At 57.6% G+C, this 15416-nt stretch overlaps 1 protein-coding gene across 1 annotated transcript in view; it reads right to left on the minus strand.

Annotated features, from left to right (window-relative positions):
• Nucleotides 1–14108, minus strand: part of ALX4 (ALX homeobox 4) — a 39126-nt gene extending 25018 nt beyond the window's left edge. Inside the window, exon 1 of the mRNA XM_032840691.1 lies at nt 13655–14108. Coding sequence (XP_032696582.1) covers nt 13655–14108 — 454 coding nt within the window. The remainder of the gene's footprint in view (nt 1–13654) is intronic.
• Nucleotides 14109–15416: the final 1308 nt, after the last annotated feature.

Genomic DNA, 15416 nt, shown 5'->3' on the forward strand with positions numbered 1-15416 from the left:
ATCTGGACTGAAAGAAGTTTTCAAATAAGTCTCTGCCTAAAATACATGGTATGGGGGCACCTGGGTGGCTCAGTCGGTTACGGGTCTGACTTCAGCTCGGGTCAGGCTGGCCTGGTTCTGAGGAGGACTCCAGAAGTAGGAGGGAGATGGGGTCTGTGCGGTCAAGATCTGTGGTTATCCCTGTAGTGGTGAGGGGAAGACAGTGTGCTGTACATTGAAAATCTGCCCCCAGATTTTCTGCTCCCAAATCTGCCTCCCCAGTTTACTGAGCTCTCCCACATGATTGATCGTGTCCGAAGGCCACACCAGCATGATGTCACCAAGGTCAGGAGCATTGACCTGTAGGGCAGAGGAGTGGAGAAGAGCAAGGCCCTTTGACTTCAGGAGATCTGGGCTCTTTATCTGTAAATTAGGAGTCCTAATGCCTCTTGAGGGATTTGAGTGCAAGATCCCAGGGCAGGCTTGGCCCATGGGGGATGCTTACCAGCACTCCCTTCATCACAGATGGGTGTGCTGGGGCCCAGTGTGGGTGCAGCACCTCCCTGATAGGCCCCGAGTGGGACACTCTCTGTGCCTGGCCCTGAGTCCATGCAGGGATGAACACCCACCAAGCCCGGCCTCAGGGACCTCCAGGTCGGATGCTGTCGCATGTCTTTCAGATGGGGAAGAAAGAAAGTTATGCCCCAGTTCAAGATGCCTGGGTGTGAGGTATGGCAGCCTGGGGAGACACGGGCTGTAAGTTCTGAGGGGTCTGGGGATGCCCTCCTTCTCCCTCCTTGACCTTCACTGCCCCCATGCTAAGGCCGATGGCCAGTCTCCACCCCTTGTATCACTCATCCATATTTCAAAGGATTTTGTCAACCACCCAGTGTACATTCAGTTATCCTTTGTCCATGTTCCAATTTTGTGTGTCCAAGTCAACCGTAAGGGCCCATCAAAGTTTCTGACCAGCCTGACATAGCCAGGGTTCCAGTGAAATCCTGCCAATAACAGCTCATACTTACTGAGCACTTACTCTGTTCCAAGGACTGTTCTAAACTCTTTACCTGTATTAGCTTATTTAATTCTCATGATACCCTAAAGGCAGATAGTATTCTTAGCCTCATTTTACAGATGAAGAGGTTGAGGCAGAGAGGTCACCCAGGTTGCCTGAGGCCCCTCAGCTGTACGGGCTGACATCTGTTTCCAGGTCCTGGCCCGGGAGCCCCCCATCCCCCCAAACCAAGGGCATCTAAAGCTTCAGGCTGCCTGTGAACCTCATGGTGGGGGGCGGGGGCGGCAAACACAATTTCTGTAAGATTCCAAGAATGCTAGAGAGCACACCTGTTCCTTGTCTCTGGGCAGGCAACTGGGAGACCAGGCTCAAGCAGGTGTCTGTTTAATCCTGGGGCTGGGGGCCGCAAGGTGAGAAGTACAAGAGGACCACCTCCCCCAGCAGTGACGGCCACTGCTATATAGCTCCCTCCTCTCTGGTCACCTATGGGTGGGGAGGGAGGGGTGCAGAATCATGTCTAATCTGGCCTCAGCCCCAGGCTCTGTTCATGGGACAGGATTGGGGAGGGCCGGGGTGGACGCAGGTGGCAGCAAGAGCCTCTCAGGAGAATCAAAGAAAATAGTCAAGGGGCAGGGGAAACAGCATTGAGCTGGTTTGCAGTGGATGGGAGCTTCCCTCCTGGAGTTCCTCCCTGCTCCACCAGGAGGGGGCACTGGGACCACCTTACTGAAAGAGGAGGTCCCAAATTTGAGCCTCTCAGAAGTGGCCAGAGGCCAAGGTTATAATTCTGGCACTCTTGCCAATGGCTCTGCCCTCCATCCCTTCTTACCAGCTCTAGTTCCTGGAAAACAAACGTGTCCCTGGGCTGAATCTCTTTGGCTGCTTCATCATTAGTCTGGAGTCAAGGGGATGGACAGGATGACTTTTGAGGTTTCCCATATTCTGGGATTCTGGACTTCACCTCAGAAAGCCATGCCCGGGGCAGGGAGACAAACCAATGGAACAGAAGAAAGAGCCTAGAAATAGACTCTCAAACATATGGCCAACTGATTATCAGCAAGGTGACAAGACCATTCAACAGAGAAAGGGCAGTCTTTCCAACAAGGGTTGCTTGGAAAACTGGGTATCTAAATGCAAAGAAATAAAGAGTTGGATCCTTACTCAGAATGGACCTCAACTTAAGAGGGAAAACCGTAAAGGTCTTAGAGGAAAACACAGGGGAAATTCTTCGTGACATGCGGGTTAGTGATGATTTTGTGGTCGTGACGTCGAAAGCACAGGGAAAAAAAGACAAAAATTGATAAACTGGATTTCATCAAAGTTAAAATCTACTGTGCATCAAAAGGGCATGATCCAGAGAGGGAGAGACAACCCACAGAATGAGAGAAAATACTTGAGAATCATGGGTCTGATGAGGGATTATTATCCAGAATATATAAAGAACTCCTACGTTCAACAACAGACAAGCAACCCAACCCCCAAAATGGGCAACAGACTTGAATCCACATTTCTTCAAAGCAGATCAACAGCGGACCAGACGCAAAAGGCCAGCTGCTGTGTGAGCCCCCTTCCAGGAAACACTGTGTCCTCACCGAATGGTTCACTTAAAATGATCAAAATGGTAAACTTTACATTTTTAACACAATAAAAAAAAACTATCCCTAATTAAACAAGAGATTTTGAATTTTTAAAAAGGCCCTCTGAGTAGCATGAAGAACACTCGGCTTGGGATCTTGGCCTCTCACAATGCTCAGAGGCCTCCAGGGGTTTCTCTCAGGTCCAAATCCTTCAGCAGAAAGCCAGCCTCGAGTTGGGCTTTGCAACTGCCATTCCTCGGGTCCCATCTTGCCCCATCTTGCCTGTGTCCAACGGGGCCCCCTGCACACCACAGACTCTTTCCCAAACACTGCAGGTACTTTCCCAACTCTAAGCCCTTATTCCTACTGTTTTCTGAGTCAAGAGTGCCCTTTCCAGCTCCTTCAGTGGGAGCTTCTCTTCAGCCTCTGAAGTCCACTTCAAATGTCCGTATCCACAAAGCCCCAGTCCATTTGCACTTCCCCTGGGGACTCTGGCTTCTGCACATCCAGCTCCCTGAGGTTAGGGATCAACTCACTCATGCCAAATGCTGCATACCTCCCTGACATGGGGCTCGAGCTTGTGGGGGCTGTTTTGGGGGCAGAAGAAGTCTGTAGCAGCACCCAATTCATTCTACAAAGAGGGAGGAGGGAGCTCTCTGCCTCTCCCATCCCCCATGGTGTCTGGCCCACTGTAATCACGGCCGCCACCCTCCCCTCTCCAAGTGCTGACTACACCGAGAGGCTCAGGTCTATATACCTCTTCCTGTTTGGGCTCTGAGCTCCGGACAGCATCCCTTCCAGAGCAGAGAGGCTACATCTCCTGTGTGTGTGTGTGGGGAGGGGGGTGTCTCTGAACCCCAGGGATAGGGCTGAGTAGATGAGGTACTCAGGCATGAACAGCAGCAGCTCTCAGGTGGCCCTGCCAGTAGGACAGCAGGAGAGGACAAGGGGCCCAGAATGGAGTAGGTGGGGGATGAAGCCATAGGCAGGAGGGACCTAGCAGAAGGAGAGTGGGGTGGGGAGGGAGGTTACCCATCTCACTGGAGCTGGCCCTGGATGTGGCAGCTGGACCCTGGCTTGTGGCCCCTGACGTGACAGCCAAGGGGAAACGGTGGGGCAAAGGGGTGTTCCTTCAAGGGCAGAGTCCAAGAGGACTCAAGGCTCACACAAAATGGGGCTACCTAAGACCTCTCTGCTCCCACCCCCCATGCTCCACAGGAAGCCCCGTGGGGATAAACGGTTTCCCAACGGGGTGCAAGAGGCCTGCGTTCAAAGAAAGGGGGAAAGAAGAGAGATTTGGCAAGATTTCCCTTTATTAGTCCCTCCCATGGTTGTCGGCTCCACCCTGCCCTGAGCAGAGTTTCTGGCATGTTCCTGGGGCCTCTGGAAACTCAAGGCGAAATCCCTCAGACCAGTTTGAGGCCCCTGTGTCATGCCTGCTCCCCCTTTTCTCACCACAGCTCAGCAGGACACTTGAGCGGGTGAAGAAGCTGTGGCCAAGGTCACAGGGTCAAGTCTAGAACTCTGACCTGTTGGGCACCAAGCCCACTCTTGACCTCCCCACCCACCACATCCCCGGATGTGGAGAAGGGAAGCGCTCCTTGGGGGCCATATTTGTAAAACCCAGTCTTCCAGGCTCAGGATTAGGGTGGCCTCAAGTCTCCTTAGGCTCCTCCTACAAAAGAAAGCCTTTCAGGCTCTCAGGGCCTTGGGCCATCAAGCACTTACCTTCTCCCTTCCCAGCAGTCCTACCTTGGGCGAGTACTTGAGCTCTCTGAGTCTGTTCACCTCCTTGAAGTAGGATGGCAGGAGGATCTATGTCATGGGCCAGAGACTGAGATTCAATGAAATCGCCTTTGACATCTGGTACACTGCCTGGTGTACCCACAGGGGTGGGTAAATGCAGCTGACACACAGAATCAGCAGCACAGGGCGTTTGCCCTGCCAACTCAAACCCCCTTTTGCCTCACACTCCACCAGACTCACTTCATTATTGTCCCCATCCTGCAGATGGGAAAACTGAGGCAGGGAGCCAGACCAGGCACGCCAGACTGGCCGCTTCTGCGGGTCAGACTCACCTTCCCCTTCAATACAATGAATCAGGCAGAGTGGTGGGGCCCAGAGGCCTCCTGAGGATCCCGGAGAGACCAACCACTCTCTCCTGGCGCCTGGATCCCAGACCTGGAACAGCACAGAACCCCAGGGCTTCAGGAATCACCTAGCGCCATGTGGGGGTTTTACAGATGGGAGACCGAGGCCCCCAATGGGGACCTGAGCCAGATGGAAGCCCATGTTGCTGGATGGTGGGGCTGCAGAACCCGCCAGGGAGATCCATGGACACTGAGGGGCCCATACCTGGGAGAGCCTGGGAGTCTCCATCCCCACTCTGAAACCTGATCAGAACCCCCACCTCCTTGCCATAGGTGGCATAACCTAGTGCCCTCAAGGGTGGACACATGAGGGGGTGGAGCTCCTAATCCTTTCCAGGCAGAGAACTTGCCCTGCAGGCCCACTACCTCTCTGCACCCTTACAACCCACCACTCTCCTCCAGCATAGGCAGGACCCGCCCAGAGGGCCTCAATTTACACATGAGAAGATTGAGTAGAGCCCTAGAGACAGGGGGCACATTTCTGGGGCAAAGTCAAGACTTGAACCCAGATCTCTTGTTCTGCAGAGGAGGCCTGGAGGGAGAAACAGAGGACGGGAAGAAGCTGCCTTGGGCTGTTCGGGTACCAGAGAAGATCGGGCAAGCAGGTGGCAACTTCCCACTTCCCCCGCCCTCTCTGAGCCCTCCCCTTACTGGGCGAGGTTAGGCTCACCTGGGAGTGGGGCGGTGGACTTCTCATGAGCTGCCAACCCCAGGACAGCCCTTCCCGCCAGGCACGCCCCACAGCCGGAGTCCCGGCTTCTCCATCCCAGTACCAGCCTCAGGGAACTGGGCTTGCCCAGTTACTGATCTTTCTCGCACTCCAGACCTGAAGGCAGGGGACGTGCCCCGTGCTTCTCAGAATGCCCCACAAGGCCTGGCACAGTGACAGACAAAGTTTGGTGAGTGATGAATGAGTAGAATCAGCATCTCCGTCCCTCTGTCTGTGAAACCGGACATTTGAGCCAGCAGACATCTGGTGTCTCTCCCAACACTGGGTGGGACACCCACCCTGACACTGTGATCCATGGTGTGTAGGGGGGGAGAAGCCAGGCTCCTGGACATGACAAATGCCCCTGGCCCGACGGGTGGCCATCCCAGAGAAGAGATCGGTCATGTGGCCTCACTAAGTCCCTCAAGCATGCATCTGCATGGTTTCCACCGCTCAGGGAAGACTTGTCCTAGGGAGCCTGGCAGAGATTAGGGGTCCCAGCCAAATCATGGGTGGGATGAGTCCCTGCAGTCCTATGGGGGACCCTCCCCGCCACCCCGTACTCTACTGTTGCCTTGAATCCCCAGGCTCTCTGGGTGGCGTCCGCCTTTTGTCTCAGGAGAGTGGGGCTACAAACACCTGCCCTATTTGGCGCAACCAGAGAGTGTGTGTGATTGGCTGGCAGGGTTACACCAAAGGAAGAGAGTGGGTGAGACCAGCAGATGTTCTCCCAACCCCTACTTCCCCCACCCCCAGCTGCGGAAGGAGGAAAAACCAGTTGTGCGTTCTGCCTTCCCACTAACCTGGCTGCAGGGCTCCATGTCTCCCTGGGTCTCAGCTTACTCATCTGCTAAATGGGTTCTGCAACATGTCTAGAGATGGCACCCACAATGGTTTCTTTTCTGCAATGAGCTCCACAGGATAGAGGGTATACTGGAGAGCTAAGTGTTGGAAGAGGCTTCTCTGTGGTGTGGGTGGGCTGCGTGGACCGGGCCAGAGCTGCTGGAAGACTCTAGGGCTCTATGTGGGGACTGCCACTCACTCAGGCAGCTTTCCTGGGCAGCTGGGACCCGTGGCAGCGAAGGCCACAGGCTGTGGAGCACGGATGCTTAGTAATGGTCTCCCCACAAGTGCTCTGGCGGCAGAGGCTCTGCCTGCCACAGGAGGCCCCAGGGGTGTCCCTAACTGGCACAGGTGCTCCCCTAACAGGCACGCAGCTCCGCTACATGGGGTACAACAGGTGCAAGTGTGTCTTCCACCCAGGCGTGCACACCAGTTAGAACCCACGGCCACACCTGGAAACACGTTAGGACAGCAGGACTCAGACCCAGTGAGCACGGGCAGGACACATGCCCGCGGGGTTCACGCTGCACTCGTGCCCATAAAAGCCCCCATAAAAACGAGACATTGGTTCTCCATTCAGCCTTCTACTGAGCAGTAAATATTTGTTATGCCCATGGATCTCCATCCGGAAGGACATAAGCTGTAGACTAGCCGGCAAGCACTCTGTTCTCCTAGGAGGAAGCCTGGTTCAGTAAGTGTGGACATAGGTACCCTGAGCAGAGACAGGGGACACGAGTCGACTACAGGGGCCAGGAACCCCAGGCCTCAGCCCAGAGCCTGGTCATCTGTGGGCACCAAGACTCTCCAGAGTTGGCTCCTCTCCATGTTTAAGTCCAAGCCTGGAGTCTAGAACCTGCATTAACCCAGGCCCTCTAGGGCCACGGCCCACTTATCCTGGAACTGCTGCCCACATTATCCCTGTACCTCCTTAGCTCACCTCAGGAAACCCCAAGACCCGTTTCTGCTTCTAGGGAAGACTTTTCTGTCTGCTCTATCCAATTTCTCCTGGAGAGAAGGGTGTGTAAGCCCCAGTTTGGGGGGAGGCCAGAGAAACAGGGTGAAGGTGTGTCCAGACTGGTACCATCCTAAAAACCCCTAGAGAGTCTTTGGAAATTGTCCAAACTCCCGCATTTCACAAGTTCAGACCCAGAGGGGATGGGCCACGTTCAGAAGGCCATGCAGGGAGTAGAGAACCCCGTGGTGGAGAACTGCTGTGATCCACACCGGCTTGTGGGCCCTGCCCCACACGTGCGCCTCACCCAAACCTCCCGCACGCAGCCTCCCAATCTTCTCTGCCAGGGCCCTCGGAGCGCACGGAGAGCCAGCGGCTCTGTCCCAGCCTGGGTTGCCTGCAGCCCATCCGCAAGCGCCTTGGGGCAGACGCCCACGCTCCGCGGCCCCCCGTTTGGACCGAGAGTCCACGCTAAGGCAATCTGCTTTAAGAATCCAACGAAGGGCGGGCGCAGCTCTCGCTCTTTCTGGAACTCGCCGCAGTGCGGGAGCCCAGCAGATCCTACGTACTCAAGCACACGCAGCTCTCGCTCTCGTTGGGAAAGACAGGTACTTGGCGGGTGGTGGCGCCTCAGTCTCTCTCTCTCTCTTTCTTTCTCTCTCTCTCTGTCTCTCTCTGTTTCTCTCTCTCTCTCTCTCTCAGACACACACACACACACACACACACACACACACACACACACACTCTCTCTCTCTGCTGGTATTTCCCAGTAAAACTCTCCTCTCCAAAAAGGCATTTCGGGTGCAGTGGAGCTCCGTGCTGACCCTCCCAACTGCCTCTGGAGCTAAAATCTGAAACCTCCTGCTGCTCAGCATCGCCACCCTAGTCCCCAGCGCTTGGCTCCCCTGAACCACCCCTCAGCCAAGTCTCAGCTCCCTTTCCACCCCTTCCTCTTCTCCTTGGTGCTAGTGGTGCCTGCTGGGTGGGATGGGGGTAGAGTAGAGGTCTTTGGCAAGGCCTTGGAATGCCCCTGGCCTGGGGTGGAAGGGGTGGGTGGGTGGGAGGCTCTGGGGTCCCCAGGTTTCTATCCAACCACTGAGTCAGCCTTTTTAGGGAGAACGGCGGTCAGGCAACAGAGCACTTGCTGACCCAGGCTACCTTGTCCCCCTGTGCCAGGTGAGTAAGGAGAATTCTTGCAAGGAGGTGGGGGTGTGGCCCACTTGCACATCTGTAGACCAGAGAAGGCTGGGGGGGCCTCCAGTGGGGGGGGGGGGGGGAGGTCCCTGGGGGCCACAAGTAACTGTGAACTTAGAGAAGCCCCAGCCTGCAGCTGGGAGGGCTTGCTGGCTGGAGAGAGGAGTGTCTTCTTTCCGCAAAACAGCACTGTTCGGAAGAAGGGCCTCTTCTCACTGGTCTAATCCGGACCCAACAAAGGCGTGTGGTGCCCAGGGTCCCTGAGCAAGGGGACAAGCGGCGTCCTAAATTCTGAATTCACTGAGCAGTATCAGCATGGAGCTGTTTTGGTTTCCTAATCTGATGACCCGCCTTGTCACTTCAGCAAAGCCCGGGGAACCCCGTAGCTTAGGGAGCACATGGCCAGATGGCGCCTGGCAGGCTGTGACCAGAGGCAAAACCAGGCTCTCACTGCCCCACCCAAAACAGTGCCCAGGCCTAGGTGGGGATTGGGGCTGGGGTGAGGTGTCCAGGGTGCGGGCTTCAGGGCGCAGGGAGCTCTCTCTAACCTAGCACCGTGTCGCAACCCCTCTTCCCTACTCCCCTTTCCTTGGGGCAAAACGAGCACCACCCAGCCCGGCTTGCAGTTCCCGATCCCTGCCCTTGGAGCCTCCGGGCACTCCGGGCAGTTTTCCCCGCCTGCTGCTTCGGGCACACCGGCCGGAGGAGAAGCCCGCACCCACACGGAGCGCGTGGGACGCCCAACTCCCCGCACTCCCACTGCTGCAAAGGCCACCATATTTCCATTTCGCATTTCAATTTTCCACCTAAACACTGCGGCTCGCAGAGCTGCAGGACGGAGGAAAGGGGCTGAGGCCCAGAGGAAGGAACATCCCCGGAAAAGTGTGCCCAGCTGTTCTCCAAAACGAAAGTCCTTAGGGACTCTGACGAAATGTAATGCACGGTGTTTTAGCTTGTTTTCCTACCTCGGCTGCGATTGCTTTGCGCAGCCTGAACCAACCGGGACGGCCGGCTGCTGCCGCGAGGTTTCTGGTTTTCCAGTCCGGGTGGCGCAAATGACCGGGTGTCACCCTACTCAAGAAACACCACCGTCACCAACGGGGGTGCGGACCCCAACTTTCTGAAGTCTCTTCTGAAATTTTCTTGAAACAACTCACCAAAATCCCCCCCCCCCCGAGATTTTCAGGGACATTACATGCCTGTATCGTGATCCCGCTGGTAGCTGTCCCAGCGGGACAGTTCTTCGAACTTTCCACTTAGCTGTGCACTGCGCTGTACATAAATTATAATAAAGAAAACTGTGCAAATCGATTGATTTAAAATACTCAACCTTTAATCCAGGCCTTCGTTTTTTTAAATTTTATTTAAGGTCATCCGTGTTTAGGCCAACGGCTCAAGAACGCTGACGGCTCTAGAAATTAACAAAGTACAGCATTAAAAGCATTTTCCTGCTCTGCCTCCTCCCCCAAAATTGATCGGGGTCGGCAACGGCACAGCTCCCAGGCTGGAGTTTTCTCTCATCATCCTACAATTACCCACCGCCTCTTAACTGCTTCTTGCTTGTCCGATTCTCGCCGTCTTATTTTGGGTTTCTCTTATGAAAAACCACACGCCGGTTCTTTGACTAACTTCGAATAGGACCCGGGCGGAGTTTACACGTTTCGTGGTGTGCAAATTGTGTCGGTGCGGGGGGAAAATAAATGCCCTTAGCGTTCAAACACTGCGTCTAATTCGACAAATCAGGACCAACCCCTCGGCGGCGCCTCAGGGGTCTCAGGCCTGGCCCGCGTCTCCCGACCTCTGAGCTGTGAGCGCTTCTTTTGGGGCTGGGGAGAGGGGCGCAAGGTAGTCAGCGGCTAGCAACGAAAACCTGCGTGCACCGAATCGAAAGCGAAAGAGGATGGAGCAGGGCTGCTCCCCGAAGCTTCCAGGGGCGCATGGCAGAGGCCTGGGGCAGCGGCGGCGGGAGCTCGGGGTAGCCGCCCGGGGTTCGGGGGCGAGGCGCGGGAGACCTCACTCTGGCGAGAAGGAGGCTCTCTGCGCCGCGGAGAAACGTCGGCTGGCTCTCCAACCTGGCGTGTCTAGGGCCCTCGGGCCCGGGACCAGCAAGGACTTCGGAAAGCCGAAGTGCGCCCCGGAGCCCGGCGAGGCGGTGATTGCGGCACGCGCGAACCCGCGGGTGCACGTTCGTAAACTCCCAGTTACCCCCGGCACCCGGAGGGACCGCGGACTCGGCTAGCTCTTGGCCCTTTTAGTACAGAGAGGGAAACGGAGGCCCAAGAAGGGGTAGGGACGCCTGCAGACTGAGAAGACTTCTCACCTCTGCTTTCCGCAGCTCCGAGCGGGAGAAGGACGGCCGCGGGGACTGGAGGCGGCTTCTCCGCCGCGCGCCCTCTCGGTGTGGCCCTGGCGCAGCCCCCTAGGCCGGCTCTTCCGCACCCAGGGCCGCTAGGACGCGCGGGCAGTGGCTCCTGGGGCTGAGGTCCCAGAGAAGGTCTCTGAAGCCTCGCCTCCCGTCCGGTGCAGTACTGCGAAGGAGAACCGAGCTTCCGGCCCCGGGACCAAAAGAGCCCAGAGGGAGATTTGCAAGGCCCAAGTTACCTGCGGTCAGCCTGCCAGCAGCCGCGGAGGAGCCTCTGGCTGAGGCCTGGTTTGCTTTGGCCTTTCCCCGAGCTCCTGGGAACATCCCATGGCTTTTTCTTTGAACCCCATTTACTACCTTTTGATTCCACACTCCCCAAGTGTGGGAGAGAACAGCTACCCGGGTGTGCCTCAGTTTCCCTGCTTGCTGGCCGCCTACAGAGTCGAGTCCAGGGGCCTGCCTCCCAGCTGCCTCTGTAAAGGGCACAGCCTTACCTCTTGGTGCCTTGGTTTCTCAGCTTGGACTTCATGTGCCTAATCTTTCTTTAAGGGCCAGAAATCTCCTGGCCAGGGGAGCTGGGCTCCTAGGAGAATAAACAGCTGTCTGTTGTTTGCCAGCTGAGCCTCCATCTCAGGCCTCCAGGGAGTGGTGGTCCTGTGGCTGATTCTGGGCCACCTTTTGTCCCAATCTGCAGCTTATGGCTTTGCCCAGAGCAGCAGCAGCAGCCTGTCCTGTCCTCAGAATTGAGTGCCCGCATGTTCCCAACTGCACAGAGGCTTTTGGTGGAAACCTGGAGGAGACTAGACTTTTGCTTTCTTGGCTTGGGGTGGTGGTGGGGCCCTTACCACCCACTGACGCAGTTATCTCTCTGAGGAAAAGGGCTTCCGAGGAGTCCCTTCCTTAACGGGCTGATGCAGGTTAGAGGAAGGGTCAGGCTGCTGAGCAGGGGCCCAGCAGGGCTTTGAGAGGGTGCCCAGAGGGGGCCAGCCCTTTCCTCTCCTCTCCCCACCACCTGAAGACATCTGCCAAACGAGAGGCTGGAAGCCGTTTGGGACCTCTTCTTATATAATGTCTCTTCGTCTTCAGAAGCCTCACGAGTGGATTTCTTTAAAACGTGAAAATCCAGTATAGTGGGAGAGAAAGCCTATGAGGCCCCTGGCTTTGCACAGTGGACCTCCACCGGTCCCCCAGCCTGAGACTTGCTCTCACCTAGTAGTCGGGGTGACAGGGACCAGGAGGGGCCGGGGTGAGGAGGCCTGGAGGAGGGAGCCCTGGCAGGCAGGGGCGTGTTGACTGCTGACGGGGGCTGACAACCTCTTGCTGCCGCATGGGGAAGGAGCACCTGTGCGGAGTCATGAATGTCTGTGATCTGAGTTGAGTGCCTGATGTCATTCCAGCAGGAAGGTGGAGAGGAAAGGTGGAGGAAGTGGGGAAAGGCCACTGGATGTTTCTCAGTCTGCTCTCAGTCCTGTCCTGTGGGTTTGGGAGTGTGTGACTGTGTGTGAGGCCCCATGAGTGAGTGTGTTTAGTGAGTGACTATGTTGGCTCACGAGGAAGAGGTTGTGTGTAGTCAAGTGTATGATTGTGCAAATGTTTGTGTCAACGACCACCTAATGAACAGGCTCTGAGCCTCCGGGAGCAAGCTGGAATATAGGAAAGTGTCTGCCATGGGCCCTTTTCCTAAGGAAATTCTAACCACGGAGGCCTCCACCATGTCCCTTATCTATCCACAGTCCTGGTGTCTCTCCCTCCAGCTTGGACCAGCGAAGCCAAAGCCATTGCTGTGTCAGGACCAGCTCATCTCCAAGCCCCCCCAGAAGGCCAAGGCCTCAGGGAGTGTGTGTATCCAGGGCTCCTAGCCCAGAGAAGATTTTTCCTTCCCCTCTGGGTTGCTCTCGCTGCCAGCTTGGGGCTTGTCAATCCCGAATCAGCGGGCAAGGAGGCCTAGGCTCCTGAGCCGCTCTGGCCTCAGGCTGCCCTTTCTTCCATCATGGTTGCTAAGCTCTGGGGGCCCAGGCCTGCCTCCTGCCTGGGAGCTCAAGGGGGCTTGGAGGTCATTTAGGCCTCAGGTTCCCTGTGGGCCCAAATCAGAACACAGAAGCTTCCCTCTTCCCCCAGCATTGCGCTGCCCATAACTCTGCAGCTCCCTGCTTTCTTTCGGGTTGGTCCTAAACCATTGTTCCGAGGCCAGCCGCCTCCCAGGTCCGCGGGAGGAGACCCGCCCGGAACGCCAGCCGGCCTGCCTCTCTCCCCGAGGGAGCCAGGCTTGTGGGGGATGTGTGGGGTGGGGCGCGAACTCGGGTCTTCGATGGCTCCAGGCGTCTGCGGCCCCGCACCCTTGGGGCGTCCCTGATCCACGGCATCCCGGGCGCACTCAACCGACTTTCTGCGCTCGGGCTCCCGGCGGGCTCGGCACCTGCGACGCTTCCCACCTGCAGTGTCGCCCGGGGAGCCTCCAGGCCTGCGGGGGAACGAGGCCACGGCAGCCCCGGAGCCCCGGAGCCCCCGCGCCAGAGCGCCGCGCCAACGCTGCTGCTGGCCGGGCGAAGCATCCGCTTCGGAGGCGGCCCCGCGAGCCGCGCAAAGCGAGCGGTCTGGGGAACCGGCGAGGACCGGGACAAACAAACTCCGGCTCAGGTTTAACAGCCCAAACCGCTCCGAGCCCTCGGAGTGGGGAGATGGAGGTGGCAGGACGGATCCCACGATGCCCTCGCAACAGCCGGTTCCCGTCTTCCGTCCCCGAGCCCCCCGCCGCTCGGCTCCGCGCCTACCCGGCCCGCCGAGCCCGGCCTCCAGCCAGCCCAGCGGGTTTCCAGGGCTCCGAAGCCCCGGCCCCGGGCGCCCCGGCGCGAGCGCCCCGCACGTGCACTCACCGTAGCAGGGGACCTGCAAGGCCGCGTTGTGGCCGCCGCTGCCTTCCTGGAGTTTGAGGCTGCCGTCCGGGGGAGTCTTGCAAGCGCCGCGCTGCAAGTAGAGATGCGGTTGCTGCGCGGGCGGCTGCGGCTGCGGCTGCGGCGGCTGCTGCGGGGCCGGCGGCTGGGGCTGCGGCTGCGGCTGGAACTTGTTAAAGGAGCCCCGCGCCCCGGCGCCGCTCTCCAGGGGTGCCGCCAGGTCCTGCTGCCCCGCGCCGTAGCGGGCCCGGCTCTTGGCGTCTCCGAATCCCTGCCCTTTGGCGGCGGCCGAGAGGAAAGTTGTGCCGAACTTATCGCCGCCGGGGTATGCCCTAAAAGGCGATGAGCCCTCCCGGCTCTGCGACACCGGGCTGTAGTAGGCGTCCATGGCAGCAGCCGGCGACTCGCAGTAAGAGACACAAGTCTCAGCATTCATGCCTGGCCTGCGCGGGCGACGGGCGGGGGCGCGAGCGAGAGCGCGAGGACGCCACCGCGCGCCTTGGCCGGGAGTTTGGAGAGGCGAAGAGGCGGTGGCCTTGCGCTCCGCGCCGGCCTGCTCGCTCTCCCTCCTCCCTGCACTTCTCTCGCGCGCGCGCCTCTCGTCTCTCGTCTCTCTCTCTCTCTCTCTCTCTCTGTGTGTGTGTGTGTCTCTCTGTCTCTCTCTCCTCCCTCCTCCTCCTCTCTCTTCCTTCTCCCTCCCCACAGCTGGCCCAGGGAAAGAACGGAGGGCTGTAAAAAGATTCAGATGTTTCGGAAAGTTGACCAGCTCTCCCAAACTCTCTTAAGATTTTCAAGTGGGGGTGAGAAGAGAGGGAGAGTGAATTTTTCCCCCCCCTGAACTCTCTCCTTCTTTCTCTCCTTCTTCCCACCCCTCCTCTCTACTCTCCTAACACCCCCTGCTCCTCCCCTCCTCTCTCTTACGGAGATGCTACTAACCCGCGCGCTTGGGATTAAACCCGGAGGCGCCCGAGGGCCTTTCCGATTCTAGGCCCGGTGGGAGAGGTGACCCGATCCTAGGACTGCGAAGACTAGGCTGAGAATTGGCAGGTCCCAGCTTTGGCCTTGGGGAGGGGGGAGGCAAAACTCTAGTGACAGATTAAAAGAAGGAAAAAAAAAAAAAAAAAAGAGGGAGAGAGAAGAAAAGAGAAAAGAAAAGAAACAAAAAACACCTAACAGGTTTTCACTTTCAGAGTCAGAAGGCTCGCTAGCCTCCCCATAAGGCCGAGTCCTTGGGACACTGACCTTTAAATTTGTCGGCACAGCTTTGGGCCTTCCCATGGGTGCCTTTTTCTCTGCTTCGAACCCCTCTTTCCCATTCTCCGTTCCTCTACGAAATTAGCACACACCTCCCGGCCGCTGGTAGTCCAGTGCTCGGCAACTCTCCTGTCCAATTAACTATTTCCCTCCCCTACAGGGGCGCTGGGGCAGGGTGTGGAGGGGACTGTATGATGGGCCAGGTTACAGAAGCCTTAGAGCTCGGTCTCCTCCCTCCCGTCCTGGGACAGAGCTGTGCTCTCCTCCCCTTTGCACTCAGCCCAGGGGATTTTTGGTCCTGGAGTTCTGAGCCAGGATTTTGGAGACCTGCTGGCTGAGCCCGTCCCATCGTCATTTCTCTGTCACCTGCTCATGGCTTGGGCTAAAGGTGAAGCAGCCTCGTCTCTCTCTAGATTCACTGTCTCCATCTGTAAAACCCATGGCTTGGAGCCCGTGGGTTGTGGTTTCCCTAGGCAGCGCGCGCCTCGGG

The sequence above is a fragment of the Lontra canadensis genome, unplaced genomic scaffold, assembly GCF_010015895.1.
Source record: "Lontra canadensis isolate GAN:19392208 unplaced genomic scaffold, GSC_riverotter_1.0 scaffold115, whole genome shotgun sequence".
In the NCBI taxonomy this organism is placed as follows: Eukaryota; Metazoa; Chordata; class Mammalia; order Carnivora; family Mustelidae; genus Lontra; species Lontra canadensis.